The sequence below is a fragment of the Fringilla coelebs genome, assembly GCF_963513975.1.
Source record: "Fringilla coelebs genome assembly, chromosome: 27".
Taxonomy (NCBI): Eukaryota; Metazoa; Chordata; class Aves; order Passeriformes; family Fringillidae; genus Fringilla; species Fringilla coelebs.
In genome coordinates, this window is record NC_140053.1 from 1,465,811 (window position 1) to 1,484,859 (window position 19,049).

The 19,049-nt window shown below is 66.2% G+C and overlaps 4 protein-coding genes across 6 annotated transcripts; 3 read left to right on the forward strand and 1 right to left on the reverse strand.

The window, feature by feature from the left end:
* Positions 1–159: 159 nt before the first annotated feature.
* HROB (homologous recombination factor with OB-fold) lies at positions 160–4,256 on the forward strand. Its single transcript, XM_084222068.1, has 10 exons — positions 160–341; positions 584–634; positions 754–1,602; positions 1,915–1,998; positions 2,113–2,253; positions 2,475–2,583; positions 2,942–3,027; positions 3,418–3,522; positions 3,658–3,850; positions 3,978–4,256. The coding sequence occupies exons 1-10, from the start codon at positions 339–341 to the stop codon at positions 4,049–4,051; spliced, it is 1,695 nt and encodes a 564-aa protein (XP_084078194.1). The 5' UTR covers positions 160–338; the 3' UTR covers positions 4,052–4,256.
* A 228-nt stretch (positions 4,257–4,484) lies between these two features.
* ASB16 (ankyrin repeat and SOCS box containing 16) lies at positions 4,485–6,847 on the forward strand. The gene is made up of 5 exons (XM_084222435.1): positions 4,485–4,899; positions 5,203–5,470; positions 5,794–6,286; positions 6,366–6,479; positions 6,553–6,847. The coding sequence occupies exons 1-5, from the start codon at positions 4,590–4,592 to the stop codon at positions 6,736–6,738; spliced, it is 1,371 nt and encodes a 456-aa protein (XP_084078561.1). The 5' UTR covers positions 4,485–4,589; the 3' UTR covers positions 6,739–6,847.
* Positions 6,848–7,282: 435 nt separating this feature from the next.
* TMUB2 (transmembrane and ubiquitin like domain containing 2) lies at positions 7,283–9,167 on the forward strand. 2 transcript variants are annotated; one of them, XM_084222301.1, is made up of 3 exons: positions 7,283–7,340; positions 7,565–8,325; positions 8,559–9,167. In XM_084222301.1, the coding sequence occupies exons 2-3, from the start codon at positions 7,856–7,858 to the stop codon at positions 8,926–8,928; spliced, it is 840 nt and encodes a 279-aa protein (XP_084078427.1). In that variant the 5' UTR covers positions 7,283–7,340; positions 7,565–7,855; the 3' UTR covers positions 8,929–9,167. The 2 variants fall into 2 exon arrangements, with proteins under 2 accessions (XP_084078427.1, XP_084078428.1); XM_084222302.1 differs by lacking the exon at positions 7,283–7,340 and having other exon boundaries at positions 7,427–8,325.
* Positions 9,168–9,894: 727 nt separating this feature from the next.
* ATXN7L3 (ataxin 7 like 3) lies at positions 9,895–16,262 on the reverse strand. 2 transcript variants are annotated; one of them, XR_014616783.1, is made up of 14 exons: positions 16,092–16,262; positions 14,482–14,589; positions 14,261–14,393; positions 13,715–13,886; positions 13,160–13,257; positions 12,933–12,955; positions 12,814–12,859; positions 12,569–12,600; positions 12,388–12,456; positions 12,067–12,110; positions 11,878–11,949; positions 11,513–11,646; positions 10,982–11,221; positions 9,895–10,022 (listed from the first exon to the last, which is right to left on the reverse strand). XR_014616783.1 is itself a non-coding variant. In XM_084222260.1 (13 exons), the coding sequence occupies exons 2-13, from the start codon at positions 14,530–14,532 to the stop codon at positions 11,070–11,072; spliced, it is 1,026 nt and encodes a 341-aa protein (XP_084078386.1). In that variant the 5' UTR covers positions 14,533–14,589; positions 16,092–16,262; the 3' UTR covers positions 10,432–11,069. The 2 variants fall into 2 exon arrangements, 1 of the variants encoding a protein (XP_084078386.1); XM_084222260.1 differs by lacking the exon at positions 9,895–10,022 and having other exon boundaries at positions 10,432–11,221.
* Between the last annotated feature and the right edge of the window lie 2,787 nt (positions 16,263–19,049).

A 19,049-nucleotide genomic window follows, 5' to 3' on the forward strand; every position in this document is an offset into this window, starting at 1 on the left:
CGCGCGCGTGTGGGTGTAGCAGGCCCGGGTTGGGGAGGTCACTCAGCCTGTGCCGCGGGGACGTGCGGGATGAATCACGCCGGGCCGAGGCCGCGCTGAGTCACCGGCGGCGCCGCGGGGCCCGGCGGGTGACGCGGGGGCACACGCGTGTGCACATGTGCCACGCGCGGGGAAAGGGGGTGCGTGGCCCTTTAAGGGGCGCGGCCGCGCTTCCTGCCCGCCGCCAGGGGGCGCTCGGTGCCGCAGGGGAAGTTCCGCCCCTTCCCCGGGGGCCGCGGGTTCGAGTCCCGGCCCCGCCGCTTCCGCCTCCGGGGCCGGGCCGGGGTCGCGGCGCTGCCATGGTAACGGGGCCGGGGGGACGGGGGCGGTTTTGGGGTCCCCCGGGGGCGATCTGGGGTCTCCACGGAGGGCCCCACAAAGGGATCCCTGCGGGCCCCCGCGCGGTGAGGGGGTCCGGTCCGAGGTCCCCTCGGCGCCGTGTGAGGCCCTTCCGGGGCCCGGAGCGTCCCACGGCGGAGACCTCCGGGGCCCCCCAGGGCCTGCCGTGTCCCTCCCAGCCCCATTCTTCCCCTTTTCCCCGCAGTCCTGCCACTTCCAGAAGCTTTTTGGGACGGACGGGGAGCTGGAGGACGAGGTGAGGGACCCCCAATGGCCGAGGGGCGCTGCGCCCGGGCTGCCCGAGCTGCTGAGCCCGCGGGGCGAGTCTGGGGAGCGCACGGAGCCCTTTGCATCCCCGCTGTTTATTTCCCACAGGATTTCCTGTCCGCCGTGGAAGATGCAGAGAACCAGTTTGTGACCCCCGGGCATTCCTCACCCAGCGTCGTCCCAGTTCCTCCCAGTAAAGCCCATCCCAGTGATCCCCATCCCAGTAAAGCCCCCACCCTCCGGCCCCTCGCCGGGCAGGGCGAGGAGCATCCCGTGGGATTCCAGGCACCCCCATCGCGGGGGGCAGCCCCCCAGGATGAGCTGGACAATGACCTTTTCCTGGCTGCCTGCAGGGAGCTGGAGGGTCCCGAGGTGCCCGGTGGGGCCGGCGCTGCCCCGGTGCCCCCCAGGCACTGCAAGAATCCACCGTGGAAGTGCCCAGGGAAGGAGAACGCACAGGACTGTGGGGTCCCCAAAAAGCTGAGGGTGGGAGAGGAGCTGGTCCCTGGCTCCGGGGGGCTGCAGGACAGGCAGGGCCCCCTCCCCAGTCCCAAACTGGTGCTGCGTCCCAGCGCGGCCGGTGCCTGTGCCCCCAGACCCCCCCCTTCCACGGGAGAGCCGGGAAGCTCCGGAGGCTCCATCCCTGCTCCGGGGGCTCCGTGCCTGAGGCCTGTCCAAGCACCCCTAGCAAGGAGCAGCTCCTCGGTGCCCTGGACCCCCCCAGCACAGAGCTGCCCCCAGCCCCGGCTGCCCCCCAGACCCCCATCGGGTCCCCCCAGCTTCCCAAACCCCCCAGTGGCTCCCAACGCTCCCGGCCCCCCCAATGCCCCTGTGGTCACCAATCACCTGGTGCAGCTGGTGACAGCAGCCAGCAAAGCTCCCAGGGGAGCCCCCCGAGCCCCCGGGCGCAGGGAGAGCCGGCGCTTCCCAGGGCCCGCCGGGATCCTGCCCCAGCAGGTGGGTGGGCATGGGGCTGGGGGGGAGACCGGGCAGGGATGAGGGTGGGGATGGGGACAGCGTGGGACCGAGGTGAGGATGGGATAGGGACAGCATGGGAAACAGCTCAGGATGGGATGGGGATGGGGATGGGGTCAGGAATGCAGTGGGATGGGATAGGGACAGCACGGGAACCAGGTAAGGATGGGATGGGGATGGGGTCAGGAATGCAGTGGGATGGGATAGGATGGGAATGGGGGTGGGATGTGGGCTGGGATGGGAACAACTGATGAAGCCAGGCAGATCCCTGGACATCTCTCCCTGTCCCACAAGCACTCTGGGAAGCTGCTGGAGGAGATCCTGGTGTCTGCTCCCCAGACTCCTGCTCACGGGGCTGTGGCGAAGCCGCGCGCTCAGGTAACCCCCCCCCCCACCCCTGCTCAGGCAGATCCCAGTGGGAATCCCCCAGTGGGATGCTGGGTGGGGAGGGAGCCCCTGGGGCTCTGTGACCATGCATGTCCCTGACTCCAGGCGCTGCCCAGCTCCCCGCTGCCCACCGAGGAGGATTTCGGGAAGGGGCCCTGGATGGCCATGAAGACGGAGCTGGGGCTGGATGAGAGGGACCCCAGCTGCTTCCTCCACACCTACAGCGTGGTCATGGTGCTCCGCAAGGTGAGGGCGGCCCAGGATTCAGCTTCCTGCTCTTCCTCACCCCTTGGATCTTCTTTTAGGGCTGGGAATCTCTGGGGAGGGGGCTGAGCTGAGCTGAGCACAGACATCCATGAGTGACGAGGGCTGTAGAATCCTGGAATACCCCACAGGGGAAGGGACCCACGGGGTTCAACTCCCAGCCCTGCCCAAGTTTACCCCAAAATCCCCGTTGTGCTGTGCAGGCAGCCCTGAAGCAGCTCCCAAAAAATAAAGTCCCCAGCATGGCTGTGATGATCAAGACCCTGACCAGGAGCAGCGCCGGCGCTGGCGCCGTGTTCAGGGACCCCACAGGTGAGTGGGGCAGTGCCTGTGCCCTGGGGGTACCTGTGCCATGGGGGTACCTGTGCCCTGGGGTACCTGTGCCTGGTGGTACCTGTGCCCTGGGGGTACCTGTGCCTGGTGGTACCTGTGCCCTGGCGTACCTGTGCCCGGTGGGGTTCTGGTGGTACCTGTGCCATGGGGGTACCTGTGCCAGGTGGGGTTCTGGTGGTACCTGTGCCCCCATGGTACCTGTGCCTGGTGGTACCTGTGCCCAGTGGGGTTCTGGTGGTACCTGTGCCACTGTGGTACCTTTGCCCAGTAGTACCTGTGCCCGGTGAGGCTCCATCCTGTCGCCCCCGGGGCTCAGGGATGCCGTGCTCATTCCCAGGGGAGATGCAGGGCACTGTGCACCGGCTGCTGCTGGAGCAGAGGCAGAGCGAGCTCCGGGCCGGCTCCGTGCTGCTCCTGAGGCAGGTGAGGAGAGCTGGGGGGGCTCCTTATCCCAGCCCAGTGGGGTCTGATCCCAGGGGAATGCGGGGTGGGGGATTGGGGTGGTGATACAGCACATCACCTGTCCCATTCCCAACCCCATTCAACCCTGGAACTGGGAATTTAAACATTAGAATAAGAGGATAAGAGGAACCAGTGCATATGGTACATCCCTGTTCCCATTCCATAGCACCCTGGAATATAAATAATAATAATAACTACAAAAAAAGGATCTCCCACAGTTTTGCACTTCAGATTTTTCTCAACTCTTGCTAAAATTTCACCCTTCACCCCAAGATTTCCATAAATGGAGCACTGTAACTTGGGGGTTTATCCAGGAGCTGGCTCTGCCCCCTCTGTCTGCTCTCTCTGCAGGTCGGGGTCTTCTCCCCCTCCCACCGCAACCACTACCTCAACGTGACCCCCACCAACCTCCTCCGGATCTTCCCACCTGAGCCTGAGGGCTGCTCCCCCCGGCAGGTGAGGGGGGGACACCACTGGTGGCCCTGGGGGGCTGCTGGGACTCCCAGGGGGGTCTGAGCTATGGGGACCCCCAAGAGGAAGGGGGAGGGCTGGATAAATCCCCCAGTTATTCATCCCCACTTGGTTTTGCAGGTGCCTGCCCAGGCTGAGCTGACCCCAGACCCCCCTGCACAGCCCACCTGGGGTGTCCCTGTTCCTGAGGACTGGGGACAGTCGAGGACAAGTGGACACAGTGCAGAGCAGCGTCCTGGGGGCTTCTCCCTGTGCCCACCGAGCTCTGATCCCAGCTGGGAAGAGCCGGTGGGAGCTGATGGATGTGACATGGGTGAGTCAGACCCACTGTGGGCAGGGAGGAAAAGCTCTCTGCCCTGTGGAAAGCAGAGCCTGGTTCCCAACCTGAACAATTCCATGATCACAAACACACAAAACTCACATCCTGCTGTGCCCTGCAGATGACCTGGACGGGCTCCTGGGAGAGCTGCCCGAGGATTTCTTCTCAGCCCCAGCTCAGGTTGACTGTGGCTGAGCCCAGCAGAGGGTGACGGTGCCGAGGAGCAGGTGACACACCTGCCACCCACCCAGCTGCCTCTCCCTCTTCGTGTCCGTGGTGTTTGTTGTGGAGCTGAGAGCTGGGGAGGCCCCGGGGGGGAAGTGGCCTCAGCACTGTCCCCACTGCTTGGGGCACACGGGCCCCTCTCACTCCCAAACCTGCATTAAAGGGCTGTTTTGTTTCTGCATCACCTGTGTCCTCGTGTGTCACCCCTCTGTCCCTTCCCGGGGGTCCCTGCTCCCCCTGGGTGGGAGGAGCCGTCCCCCCAGGATCTCACAGCCCCACAGGATCGGGGGGTCCCCAGATCCCTCCCCATGGGACGTCCCCACCTCGCACCCACCAACAGGTTAAACTGCCCTGCACCCCGTGACTCTGTTTACCAGCAGGAGTTATTTATAGGGCCTCTAGCTCTGGGATTTGATTCCACATCCGTGTGTGGGGCACAGCCCTATTAATAACCCCCCAAGGCGCCGGCTCACTGTCCGCGGAGCCCCCCCTGCCCTCCGGGGCTCCCATGGCCCACGAGACGTTCGCCTTCAGCCCCTCTGCGCTGCGCTCGCTGCGGCTGCAGCGGGAGCTGCTGGAGCGGGACGATCGCCGCCGGGCGCTGGCCCGGGAATCGGCCGAGCGCCGCCTCCTGCCCGGGACCCCCCGCTTGCCCCCGAGCCCCCCCCGGCGGCTCCAGTTCTGCCGCGACCCCGCCGTGCACAACGCCCTCTACGCCGGGGACCTGCGCCGCGTCCAGAGCATCTTCAAGGACGAGGACAGCGCGAATCTGGTGTTGGAGACGGTCAGCGAGGAGCTGGTGTGGTCACCGGAGCAGGGTACGGGGCTGCGGGTGCGACTGGGGGTCCTTCCTTTCTTCTCCCTTCCCCCTTCCTTCCCGTTCCCCCTGCACACAGGTGGGGGGCCAGGAAAAGGGGTGCAGCTCCAGGTGGGCTGGGGGGAGCAGGGCCGGCTGCTCCGGTTCGTGGGGGGAGCCTGGGGCGGGGTGGGTGCCCCACGCAGGGCATCCCCGCGGTGCCCACTGCTCCCCCCACTCCGGCAGGGCTGTGGGTGGGTGGGTGCGTGTTAAAGGGGGTCCAGCGGGGCGTGGGTTATCCGGCAGCCCCCGCTGACCCCCGCAGGGCTGTGGGTGCTGAGCCCCCGCCAGCAGCACACCTCCGCCCTGCGCATCGCCGCCGCCCGCGGCTACGAGGACTGCGCCCGGCACCTGCTGCTGCGGGGGGCGGCCGTGGACGCCGTGGTGGGGGGCCGGGCCCCCCTGCACGACAGCGCGGCCGCCCCCCACCCCAACTGCGCCCGCTTGCTCCTGGCCTTCGGCGCCGACCCCAACGTGCTGAGCGCCGACGGCTCGGCCCCGCTGCACCTCTGCACCGCGCCCCACAGCCTCAGGTACAGCTCACCTGCGGCGGGGTCCGGCCAGGGTGGGGTTCATCTGCAGGAGAGGCCCCGCCCATGAAATCGTCGCTCCTGCCCCAACCATGCAATCTGGGAGCCAGGGGCCTGTGGGGTGTCCTGGGGGTGTCCCATGGGTGACAGGTCTGTCCAGGGTGTCCCTGGGGGTGTCCCTTGGGAGCCAGGCCTCTCCAGTATGTCCTGAGGATGTCCCTAGGGATGTCCCATGGGAACCACATCTCCCTGGCATATCCTGGTCGAGTCCCATGGGTACCACGTCTCTCCAAAGTGTCCCCTCACCTTCTCCACCCTTTCTGCAGGTGTGCGGAGCTGCTGCTGGCTCACGGGGCGCAGGTGAACCTGGGCACCCGTGACCGGCAGGTGACAGCCCTGCACGTAGCGGCGCGCCAGGGGCTGGTGGCCCACGTGGAGCTGTACCTGCACCACGGCGCCGACCCCTCCCGGCGCACCCACCAGGGCGAGACCCCCCTGAACGCGGCGGCGGCGGCGGCCGAGCGCCCCGAGGACGCCGAGCGCTTCCTGCGCGTGGCCGAGCGGCTGCTGGCGGCCGGCGCCGAGCCCGGGGCCGCGGGGCGCAAGGGCCACACGCCGCTGCACAACGCCTGTGCCAACGGGCAGTCCGCGCTGGCCCGGCTGCTGCTGCGACACGGCGCCGACGCCACCGTCCCCAACGGCGCCGGGGACACCCCCATGGACTGCGCCCTGCGCGCCGTGCGCGAGTATCGCCAGCAGCGGCCCGAGGAGACCCTCACCCTCCTGCTGGACCACGGCGCCCTCCCCGCGCACCCCAAGGTGGGGCACGGGGGTGCCGGGGGGCACGGGGAGGTGGCGGTGGCGGGGTCACGCCCCGGTGACACGGCTCTGCCGGCAGATGCTCAGGCTGTGCTGCCAGCACCCGCCGGCGCTGGAGGTGATGCTCAACGCCTACGACCGCGTTCCCCCCACCGACGGCTGGGTGGAGGCCGTGCCCCCCGAGCTGTGGGAGGTAACGGGGTGTCCTGGGGGGTCCTGGGGTGTCCCCGTGTCCCCAGCCCACTGAGTCCCTGTCCCCCACGCAGGAGCACCAGGAGTTCTATGCCTCGGCCGTGGGCATGGCGGGACGGCCGCGGCGGCTGCAGCACCTGGCGCGTGTGGCCATCCGGCGTCACCTGGGCGCCCGCTGCCGCGCCGCTGTCCCCAGGCTGGCACTGCCACCCCCACTGCGCCGCTACCTCCAGCTGTCCATCGAGGGTCTCATCTCCTGAGGGCACTCCATGTGTCCCTGCTGGTGTCCCCTCCATGTCCCCCACCGGTGTTCTCTTGCTGTGCCCCCCCCCCGCCCCGTGCCCTGGTGTCAATAAAGGACAAGGCAGAGGTGGCCCTTGAGGCGTCTTTGTCCCTGTGGGACCAGGGTGGGCAATGGCAGCTGCTCTGGGGACAGGGGACTGTGGGGACAGTGGATGACGGGGGACAGAGCCAGTGGGTCACAGGTGGCAGGGAGGGGACAGACGGGCCCTGGCGGATGTGGGGACCGTGGAGGGGGTGACAGCGCGGCCGGGGGGGGGCCGGTCCCGGTCAGGCCCCGTTGGGGGGGTGGGTTTCAGCCCGGGGGTTCCCACGGTGCTCCCGAGGCCCCGCCCCGCCATTGCCGTGACTCCGCCCCCAGCAGACCCCGCCTCCCGTCACAGTCCCGCCCACGAACAGCCCCGCCCACTCCGGGGGGGCGTGTTATTGGCTCCGCCCCGCTGGTCACGCCTACTGGGCGCGGCCGTGACGTCACACCGCGCGCCCGCCGCCCGCTCCCGCCCCCTGGCGGCGGCGCGCTGTGACGTGGCGCTTCCGGCGCGGGCGGCGGCGGCGGGAGGCGGTGAGTGGGGGGGGGGCACCGGGACCCCCGGGATGGCGGGGACACCCCGGGACCGCGGGGATGACAGGGACACACCGGCACCCCCGGGGCTGGTACGGACCCCCGGGATACACGGGCACCGCTAGCGACACACCGGGACCCCCGGGGACGGGCAGGGATTTCCCCGGTTCCTCCCGCCCCGCCGTCCCCGGGCCCCGCTGACCGCATCGCTCTGCTCCGTCCAGGTCGGGGATGGCCTGACCCTGCCCCGCTGGGCACCGAGGGGCTGCGGGACCCTCCGGCACCCCCGGGACCCTCCGCCGGGCCCGGTGAGGTGAGCGCCGCGCTGCCGGTTCGGTGTTTCGGGAGCGAGGAGGAAAACCCGCAGCGAGGAGCTCCCGTCCCTGCGGTCTCCGGGCACCGGGAGCAGCGCCGGGGTCTGTTCTGAGCCCGAAGGCGGCACCGGGGCCGTCCCGGGGGTCCCCGTTGCCGCCGCACAGCTCGGTCACACCGGGCACCGCGAGGGGGTCGCGGAGATGGAGCCCCCGGCCGCCCCGCTCATCCCGGGGGTGGGGGACGAGGTGACGCTGGTGGCCGGGGTGGCCGTGCTGGCGCTGGCGCTGGTGCTGGCCTGGCTGTCCACGTACGTGGCCGAGGGCAGCAGCCAGCTCCTGGGCACCGGGGACGCGGCCGTCATCCGCCTCGGGCCCCTGCCGCCCTACGCGGGGCCCGCGGGGGCGGCCGAGGCCCCGGAGCCCCCCGGGAGCCCCGAAAGCGCGGAGGAGAAAGCGGAGGAGGAAGGGGGGGCGGCGGCGCGGGGGGACAGCGGGAGCCGCCCCGATGCCGGCCTGGACGCGCGGAGCTTGGCCCGGGGCCCCGCCGAGCCCGGTGCCCCCGGGGCGGGGGACGCGTGCCCCGGCCTCATCAAGATCCGCCTCAAGTTCCTCAACGATACCGAGGAGGTGGCGGTGGCCCGGCCCGAGGACACCGTGGGGATTCTCAAGAGGTGAGGCCCGGGTGCGCAGCCCCCTCCCACGGGCCGGGGGAGGGCTTTTATCCCTCCCGCGGTGCCGAAAATACCGGGGCTGTGGGCTTAAAACAAGGAGTTTGAAAGAGGCGGCGGTGGCACGGTGGCAGTGCCACCGCTGTCCCCTCCCCGTTACAGCGTGGGGGGGTTCCCACCCCGGGGGGGTCCCTGAAGCTGTCTCTGCCGCCTCCAACCCTCCCCTCTTCTCGCAGCAAATACTTCCCGGGCCAGGAGAGCCAGATGAAGCTCATCTACCGCGGGCAGCTGCTGCAGGACCAGGCGCGGACGCTGCGCTCGCTCCGCATCACCGACAACTGTGTCATCCACTGCCACCGCTCCCGGGGGGCCAGCGCGGCCACCCCCGCCCTGCCCGAGCCCGGCCCCGCCGGCCCCGCGGCCCCGGGGCTGCCGCTGGGCGGGGGGACCCTGATGGTCCCCACGGTGATGGTGGTGCTGGCGCTGGGCTGGTATTTCCGCATCAACTACCGGCAGCTCTTCACGGCCCCGGCCACCGTGTCCCTGATCGGTGTCACCGTCCTGGTCACCTTCCTGGCCTTCGGGGTGTACGGACAGGCGGGATGAGGGGGAAGGAGCCGGGGAGGCACCGCGGTGTCCCTGTCCCCGCACTGTGACGGGAGCCAGCACGGTGGCAGCTCAGCGCCTACGTCCCAGCCTTGCTGCCGGACTTTACCCCCCAACAAGGGGCTGTGCCCCCCCTCAAACCCCACTGCCCCTGCCCAGCTCCAGCGAGTGGGACAGCGCTGGAACGGGCCGTGGCTTCTTCCCAAGGACTTTTTAATGCAAATAAAGGGTGTCAAGTCTCCCCAGTGGTTGCCTTCCTGCCCTGGGGCTGCTCTCCTACCCACTGACACCGCTGGGGGGGTCATAAAAACAAACCCGGCCCCACCCGTGGTGAATGGAGTGGGGGGAAGGGGGAGTAAAGGCCCTGTTTAATTAACGAGGCGTAATTAATGCCAGGGATACCAAGTCAAGATGCAGTTTTATTTACAGGGGCAGCCACAACCCACTCACGGGACACACAGACCTCACAAGGGCTCAGTTCCCCTGCGGGGGGGGAAACGCAGAAACACCGGGGGGGGGGGGTGGGTGAGGACACTGACCTGGGGGGGGGTCACAGGGCACACTGAGCCCCCCAAGCCCCACTGCACCCCTTGGACCCCAAATTGCAGCGCCTCTCCCACAGCTGAAGGGTCTCAGGCTGCTTCCCCCCCACAGCCCCAGCTTGCCTTGCCCCCCCCCGGGCAGTTTGGGGTGGTCCCCCATGTTTTTGGGTGCCCACAGCCCCGTCCTCGGGCCCCGGGGCACGCGAAGGCCAGCTTGGCATGCTCCGGTGGCCCGACCTGCCCAGCACCAAAGCCAGGAGGGAGCACACGGGGGTCCCTATGCAGGGGGGAGGGGGGGGGCTGCAGCATTCTGAGGTGCCCGGGGCTCTGCAGGACCCCCCCAGCCCAGCCTTTAGCAGCAGTTTGAAAACAATAGTGAATCCAGAGTCAGAGCACCATAATGTGTGAGTCCCAGCGAGAGGACAAGCCACGGCACCGGGCTGGGGGGACAGACACAGCTCCAGCCCGGGGACACGTGGCCAGATGGAGGTCAGACAGCCATGGGGGGGACAGCAGAGGGGATGGAGCCAACACTGTCCCCCAGCACAGCCCCTGCGATGGAGAACAGCTCTGGGGAGGGGATCCCAGGACAGGGGGGTGAGCTGGATCCAGCCAGAGGGACCTGTCCCCCCCGGCCCGCACAGCGGGGTGCTGGTCCCGGCCCCCCAAACAAAAGCAGAGCCTGTGGGGGTCCCCCCTGATCCCCCGACTGCAGCAGCAGGTCCCCAGGCACGCGTGGAGGGCACACAGAGCTGCCCTGGGGACACCAGGAGTGGGGGGCTCTGCACTAAAGCTGGGCTGGGCTTCGCCCCCACCCAGTTCTGCTCCATTCCCAGCTCCACCCCAGATGTCCCTGGCAGGATGGGGTCCCCCCCCCAAACAGTTTGGCACAGGGATGGTCACAGCAACTCCCCCCACCCCCAGACCCACCCCCAAACAGCCCCAAAGATGAAGGATGCAGCATGCAGCCCCCTGTGACCCCTTGTGTGGGCACTGCCAGGCCCTCAAGACCCCCAACAGCTGAATGCACGCACAGCTGAACAGATTTGGGGGTGAGAGGTACTCCCTTGTCCTCTGAGTGGCAAAGGCCCCCTCCAGTGTGACCCCCTCCCCCTCCTGAGCCAGCCCGACCGGCGAGTGCCAGCCCAGGGCAGGGAGGGGGGCAGCCCCAGAGTGGGGGCTCACCCCAAAACCCCAGGGCAGGGGGGATTCACAACCCCCTGACCAAGACCCAGACCTGCCCAGGGTGCCCAGGTGCCCCCCACCCCACTGGGGTAAGTGAGGAGCGGGTATGGGGGGGCACAGCTGGCTTTGGGGGGTGCTGGGAGGGAAGGGGGGGCTGTACCCCCACATCTGAGGGTGACACCCCAACGGGAGCCCCACATACAAAAACTGTCACAAAATAAATAGAGGCACTGGGGCAGGGGGGGAGGAAGGGGGGCACTAACGGGGGCTCCCCAAATCCAGCCCCACTCCAGCAACAGCTGAGTCCTCTGTGCCCCGGTACCTACGTTGTGTCTGGCCCGGGGGGTGCCTGGGGGCTGTCCTGGCCCCTGTCCGTCCCTCTGTCTGTCCTGCCCCTCCCCAGCTCAGCGGGGCTCAGTTGTTGATGTCATCATAGATGCTGGGGGTGTGGGGGGCGGGGGGCTTGGGCTTCTTCTTCTTGCTGGAGCCGAGCCCTGGGGCGCCACTCACCAGCCCCAGGTGGGGCTTCTTCTTCTTGGTCTTGCGGGACTCGGAGTTGTTTGTACCTAGGGAGGGGAGAAAGGGAAGAAATGGGGGTGTCAGGGAGGAGATGAGCCCCAAAACAGAGCGGATGATGCCCAACTCTGCTCAACACCCAAGAAAATGGGTGCTCCTGCCCCTCCCAAGTGGGGGACAAGGTGCTCCAGGCTCTGGAGTCATGGTGTGTTCAACCCCTCTTGTTCTGGGGACAGGCCAGAACAGCCAGTTTTGCCCCCACAGAGGGATCTGTGCCTCGGGATTTGCCCCTCAGAGGGGTCTCTGCCACAGAGTTTGCCCCCCAGCCCCTGAACACTCACTGGCTTTGGAGGAGGCAGAGTCGGAGGGGGAGATGTCGGAGGAGCCGTCCCACTGCAGGCGGCTCATGAGGGCCTGGCTCTCGGCCACCTCGAAGCTGTCGTTCTCCACACTGCCCTCGGCCTCGGGCAGGGACCTGGGCACAGGGGTTACAGAGGGCAGGTGGGGACAGAGCCCCCCCAAATGCCAGGGGGATGCCCAGGGGCTCGGCCCAGCCCCCACCACCCTGCTGGGCTGCAAATCCCAACCCCAGCCCTGGGCTCCCACCCCCTGCAGGCCTCCCCAGGGCTGTCCCTTTCCCAGCCCCACCTGAGCCCCCAGTCCCTGTTCCACAGGACTTTGGGGACCCCGATCTGCACCCACTTACGCGGAGGGGCCAAGGAGGTAAACCCGGACTGCCCTGCGCTGCTCATCCGTGTGCTGGGGACACCGCAGGGACCTGGGGGCGAGACACGGCACTGAGATGGGCCTTCCCCCCTCCCATGGGCATGTGGGCATGTTGGGGACCCCGGGGAAGCCCCCCAGAGTGAACAGGGCCAGGCCAGGCCACCCTCACCTGGTGCACATCTTCTTGGTGTGTTCGGAGATGACCCCGCATTGCTGGGGAGGGAAGGGACAGGTGAGTTTGGGGGGCACAGGTGAGTGACCCCTGGGCTGTGCTGCACCATCACAGCCCTGGGGCCCTCCAGGCTCTCAGTGCTCAGTCCCAGACAAAGCAGCCACTGCCCCATGATCAGGACCTGCTGCACATCCCCATTCCCAGCCTGGAAACCAGCCCCAGTGGGATGGAGCCCAGCTGGGAGAGACCCCTGGGGTCTCACCCGCTGTGGTGCCCTCCTGCCCAGCTGGGAGCTCCCCCCTGTCCCCATCCCCTCACCGTGGTGAGCAGCGTCCGCAGCTCCTCGGGGCCCAGCGTCTCGTAGTTGATGCCAGCCGAGTTGCTGTACTGGGGGGGCAGAGAGCCGGCTCAGGGCTGGGGGGACCCTCCTGGGGGGCAACATGGCCCCTGGGGAGGCAAAGCAGGGACTGGCAGCCATCTGCCCCCATCCCAGGCTCACCTTGAAGGGATCGGGGTTCCCGCCGATCTCGCCTGGGAGGGAGGAAAGGTGAGGGGGGGTCCTACCCCCAGCATGGCCCTGCCTGGGACCCCAGGACCCCCTCCCACCACCACCCCCCACAAGCCCCACCCATCCCAAATACCCCAGCCCTACACGTGCCCAGCCCATCCAAGCCCCGCCCCAGATCGATGCCCCGCCCCAAAGGTGTGAGCCCCCTCCCCAATTTTTTAGCCCCACCCCCTCACCATTTTTGTGTTTCAGGGACTTGGACCTGCGGGGCGAGTTGGGGTTCTGCAACGAGAGGGGGGTGTTGGGGGTCTCCTGTGTCCTCCCCGCGCCCCCCACCCTTCCCTGCACCCCTCACCTTATCTGATTTCCTCTTCTTTGCTGTGGGGAAAGACAGAAAAGAAAGATTTGACTTTTTCCAGTGCATGCAGCCCCAAGCCCAGAGCCACTGCAGCCTCTCCAGGGCTGGGACCACCACCCACCGCTGCTCTCCCCCTACACACCCACCCAGGACTGGGGTTCAGGGGACATGGGGCAGGCAGGATGTGTCCCCCACCCCTCAGGACACCAGGGACCCCTCCCCACCTTTCTTCTCAGAGCCATAGGACCAGTCATTGTCATTGATGTCATCATTGTCCTCCTGGTCACTCTCCGACTTGTTCAGGTTGTTGCTGCTCGCAATCCTGAGTGGGGAGGGGAAGGAGATCATGGCTGGGGTCTGCCCCATGTCCTCCACAGAACCCCAGCATCCATCCCATGCCCCCTGGTACCCTCCCATCCTCCCCTGCACCCAGGGATCCAGACAGGAGTCCCCAGCAGCCACTGAGGCAGGGGGGACAGAAGACCCAGGGGGGACACAGGACACAGGGGAGACACAGGACCCAGGAGGGACAGAGGACCCAGGAGGGACAGAGGACCCAGGGTTCCCAGCTCCTTTTCCCAGGAGGGATAAACTGGCAGGGAGGAACAAGAGGAGCTCCAGGGTGAACCAAGCTGGGCATCCACAGGATGGAAAACGAGGACTGGGGAGACCCAGACTTGGCCGAATTCGCTCCTCAGAGCTGGAACCCACAGCACCCCAGGGTGAGACAGGCAGCCGGGCCCTGGTGCCTGGGTTTCCCCGGGGGCAGGCAGCCCCACCTGCGGTTGGCGATGCGGCTGCTGTTGCGGCCCATGCCCAGGCACTTCTCCAGGTGAGGGGCGAAGCGCGAGGCGGCGATGCTGCGGCTGCAGTTGGGGCACACGCACTCCTTGTTCTTCCACTGGTTGTACACCTGCCCAAAGATGTCCACGCCCGGCTGGTCCACGATCTCTGCGGGGGGATAGCCTCAGCCCCTGCCCTGAGACCCCCCATTTGCTCTGGGGGGGGTCTCTGGGGGTGCCAGACCCTCCCCACAGTCTCAGCAGGGCTTGGGGGAGCTGAAATCAGTGGCAGTGCTGCCGGGGGTCTCTACCACCTCCCACTCGAGGTCCCAGCACCACGTTTTGGGGTTCAGTGTCCCACCATTTACCCCTTTGGGACAGTCTGGTCACTGTTGGGGGGACATTTGGGTGTTGAATCACCGTCAGCAGCTCTCAAACCCAAATCCCTGTGTGTGGGGACCACCAATCCCTCAGAGAGCAAGGGCCTGGCTGTGTCCCTGTCACCAGTGTCATCCTGACCCCAGGGGAACTCGGGGGGCTCACCAAAGTCCTTCATACTGTCGGGGTCCGTGTCATCCAGGAAGAAGTACCCACACTTGACAGCCCGGTGCACCTCGAAGCAGAGCCCCAGGCAGGCATCCTCCACCAGCTCCGTGTAGATCTCGTGTGCGATGGCCTGGGGGCCCGGGGGGGGGGCTGTTAGGGATGGGAGGGACACACAGACGCCCCAGGGGACAGACAGACCCCCCGAGGGGGCAGCTCACCTCCAGTTTGCTGTTATCCAGGCCAGACAAAGACATATCCTCCATTTTCATTTGCAGCTGCTTGCGGAGAAGTCACGCCGAACGCTCATAGCACGGGACACGGGGGGGCTGGGGGCACGGGGGGGTCTCACTGGCACCTCAACCCTCACCTGCAGACTCCTCCCAACCCCCTTCCCAGCCAAAACCCCACTGGGATGTCCCCAAGATGCACTCTGGGGGGATCCCCAAGAGAAAGAGTCCTGGGGTAAAACCCTCCAGGAGTGAAGTGAGGGGGCTCGGGGGTCTCCCAGCTGGGCATGACCCTCCCCAGCCTGGCATGGATCTCTCCCAGGTTAGTGGGGGACACTGGCTGACAAGGGTGGGATGTCCCCCACTGTCCCCCCACCCCTCAGACCAGCCTGGATGTGCCTGGCCTTCAGGGAGGTGTCGAACCCCCTCCAGGAGCCCCACCTCACCCCCACATTGTCTCAGGACTGTAGGCGAGAACAGGGGACTTGGGGTGTCCCCAAACTGTCCCCTCCCACAGCAGGTGGGTTTTGCTGCATCACCCTCCTTTGCAGCAGATAGAGGGGGGACAGGGCAGGGAGGGGAGCACCGTGTGCCCCCCCAAAATAGGGCCTGGCCTCTCCCCAGTGGGAGTCTAAAGACCCCAAAGTCATGGTCAGACACCCCCAGCACCCGTCGGTGCTGACCAGTGGAACCCCTGATTGTCACGGACCTGGGGGGACTCTGCCCAGCCACTGGGATAGGGGGTCTCCACGCCCCGCTACACACCCCAATCCTACTGATCCAAGGATTTCTTCCTTCCACAACAGAAAGAGGAAACAGGGGCTGGAATTGGCTCAGCCCCCCCAAGCTGAGGCAGAAAAGACAGGGGGAGAAGGGGGGGCTCAGTGGGTCTCCCAGGGGGCTGGGGGGGCCAGGGAGGGTCTCAGGGGCTCTCAGGATCAAGGCAAGGGGGTAGGGAATGAGGGGTCTCAGGCCTGGGGGTCCAGGGACGGTCCTGGCAGCTCTCAGGAGAGGAGGGCGGGGAGACAGACAGGAAAGGGGGGTTAAGGGCAGCTCAGGGGGGTCTCTCACCAGTCTGGGGGAGACAAGGGAGGGCCCCGGAGCTCTCGGGAGTGGACGGAAAAACAGGAAAATGGGGGGGGGGAGGGAGATCTCAGGGCCGGGGGAGTCTCACATAGAGCTGGGGGGCCCAGTGAGGGTAGTGGGGACTCTCAGGAATCGGGGGGGCAGGAAAGGGAGGAGAAGGGGATCTCAGGAGTCCCCAACAGGCCTGGGGGGCCCTCGAGAGGGCCCTGGGGGCCCTCAGGTAGAGAGCGAGGCGGGGGGAAGAGGAAGGGCCGGCTCAGGAGCTGGGGATCCCGGGGAAGGTCCCGGGGCCTCTCGGACGGGGGGTGGGAGGGCCCAGGCGGGGCGGTCCCGGGGAGGGTCCCGGGGCTGATCCCGGGCGGATCGCGGGGTCCCCGAGCGCCGATGGGGAGGTCCCGAGGCGCCCCGGGGCGGGGTCAGCAGGCCGCTCTCCGGTGCGGCGGGGCCCTACGGGCGGGCAGGGCCCGGAGGGCGGGAGCTCCGGGCCGGGATGGGCGGGTCGGGCGGTCACTCACCGGCGCGGAGGGTCCGCCGGGGCCGGGGCGGGGCCGGGTCAGCGCCCCCCGCCGCTCCGGCGCGGGGCCCGGCGGCGACTCGCCATGGTCGGGGCCGGTGCGGGGCCGGTGCGGGGCCGTGCCGAGCGGACGGAGCGGCCGGGCCGGGCCTGGCGGTGCCTCCGCCCGGCGGCGGCGGCGGCCCAGGGGGGTGAGGGGGGTGAGGGAGGGGCGGGGCGGCGCGCCCGGCGCGCGCACAGCCCGGCCCCGCCCCCGCTGCTACGGGCCAATGGGGAGGCGCCGTCAGGGGCCGCGGCCAATGGGAGGAGCCGGAGCCGCCGCCGCCGCGCGGGGCCTCGTCAGAGTCACGGGGGAGGGGCGGGGCGGGGCAAAGGGGGCGGAGCCAAAATGGGCGGGGCGGTGGGGGCGGGGTCTGAAGGGGCGGGGCTCAGCGCTCCCCCCTCGGCAGGGACCCCGCGCCCCCCGAACCCCCGGAGCCTCGGCAGGGACCCCCGAACACCCGGAACCCCCGGACCCCCGACCCTCACCCCTACAGCCCCCACTGAGAGGTCCCGGTGACATTTCAGATCCACGGATGCCCCCTGATCCCAAGCTGCAAATCCCAGTGGCACAGAGCCCCCAAAAATGAGCCCTAGGGGTTCCCTCCCCCAGTGAATCCCCCCCAGGGGGATCCCACAGGAAGGAGGAAGAACACTCCTCACGCTTGTCCTTTTTTTTTTTTTTTCCTAAAGTTTTATTTTTTTATAGTAATGACATGAGAACAGAAACATTATTTTTCACTTTATTATACAAAAAAAAAAAAAAAAAGAGAAAAAAAAAGGAAAAACAAAAAACCCCAAAAAACTCAAAAATAAAACCAAAACAAAACAAATGAACCAAAACCCCAAGCAAACCGGGAAACCGGGGATGCAACCCCCGCGTCCCGCTCAGCCGTACAAATTCCGAGTCGGGATTATTATTATTTTTCTTTTTTTTTTTTCCTTTTTTTTTTTGTCTTTTTTTTAAACCTACAAAAACACTCTTTAAATATTAGAAAAAAAAGATGATTTTTTTTTTTTGGTGTTTTTTTGCCTTTTTTTTTTTTTTTTTTTTTAACGTAATTCACAAGAACTTCCATCTAAAGGATCCCGGGATTTTGTGGCAGTGCCAAAATGCACTCAGGAATTCTCTTGCAGCGCAAACGTCTTTCCCCCCCCCTCCCAAATTGTCGGCGCTGTAAGAATTTTTCTTTTTTATTATTTCATTTTTTTTACCTTTTTTTTTTTTAACAGAAAAAAAGGTGGGGGAATAAAAGGTGGGGTTGAATTTTTTTTTTTGTCTTTTTTTTTGTACTAAAAACACATCCACTAAAACACGACAGTGCTGGGTACATTCAGCAGAAAAAAAGGGATTGGGGGAGGGGGGTTCCCCTTAGGGGATTTTGGGGGGGGCGGCAATTAAAAATTGGGATGAAAATGAAAGGAAAATCCCAAATGGATTGGGGTAAGTGGGAGGGGGAAGCAGAGGGACGGACAGATGGACATTGAGGGGGGGAAGACACCATCTGGGTTCTCTTGGGGGCCCCGGTCCCGGGGGGACTCGGGGGGATTGTCCGTGCGGGAGCACCCGGCTTCACCCCCTTCCCCCACCTTTGGGGGTAGTTTGCCCAAAATGGTGTTTTTTCAGCCCAAACTGAGGCAAGGACAGGGGGTGCTGCCCCCACCTTCCCCTCAGTACTGGGGGGGTCCCCAATGTCTTTGCAGGAGGGTGGATTTGGGGTGCTGAGAGCAGCAAACAAACCTGGGGGGCGTTACAGAGCTGGGGGGTAGGGACCCCTCAGAACCCAAAATCTGCAGCGTGGCCCCCCCCTGCTGCCCCCACAGCTTTGGGAGATTTGGGTGAAGAGAGAAACCCCCCCAGGCCACCCATCCCCTTCTCTGGGGCTCCCCAAATCCTGTCCTCCAGCCCAGCTCCTCTCCAGGGACAGGATTGGGGGCGGGGGGGGGAGGGGGGCAGAAGTAACAAATCTTGAGCCCCCCCCAATTAGAGTGGGGGTCTGGGGGGAGGTCCCCAATGACACTGGGTGGGTTTTTGGGGGGTGGCACGGGGTGGGGACAGAACCCTGCAGGGAGGTGCCGTGGGATTGCTGGTGCTCATGTCTGCTTAAAAAAAGGGGGGGGCTCTGCCAGGCCCCCCCATGCACCCACCCCGGTCCCCGCGGCCCCATCCCCTCCCAGGAGGGGGCATTGACCCCCCAAAATAAACCCAAACCACACCAAAATTTACAGCATGGCCCGGGGGGGGAGTGAGCCTCTCCAGAGGGGACATGAACTGGTGTTAACTGGAGTTAACTGGGGCAAGGGGAGCTCTGGTCCCCCCCCAGGATTTGGAAGGAAGGGAGAGGAGCAGCTTCACCAGAGACAGAGAGGAAAATGTGGAGGTGGGGAAGGAGAGCAGGGAAAAAGGGGGAAATGAAAAATAAAAGATGGATCTTTCTTGTTTTATAAAAAGGAAAAAAAACAAAAACAACAACAAAAAAAATTAAAATAAAATACAACGGCACAACAACCACCGACAACAGAGCGGGGGGGGGGGAACCCCGCGCCCCCCCTTGGTCACGCTGAGCTGCCAGGGGCGGCCCCGGTGCCCCCCCACACACGCTCGGTGCCCCCCCCACACGCTCGGTGCCCCCCCCACACACTCACACGCTCTCACACACACCCACACCCCCCCCACCCCCCCGGGGACACGCGGGTCACCGTCCCTGGCCGGCGCTCCCAAGTGCCGTGGATGTGGAGTTCCCGGGCAGCTCCCGGGGCAGCTTCCAGACTGTACAAGGTTTTTTGAGGGGTGGGGAGGACCCCCAAGATGCTGGGGGTGCGCAGAGGGCAGGGGGGGCTGCGAGGAGGCATTGTCCCATCGGCTGAGTCCTGAGCCCCTCGGCTCATGCTCCGCGCCCGCTGCCGGAGGGGCTGCGCA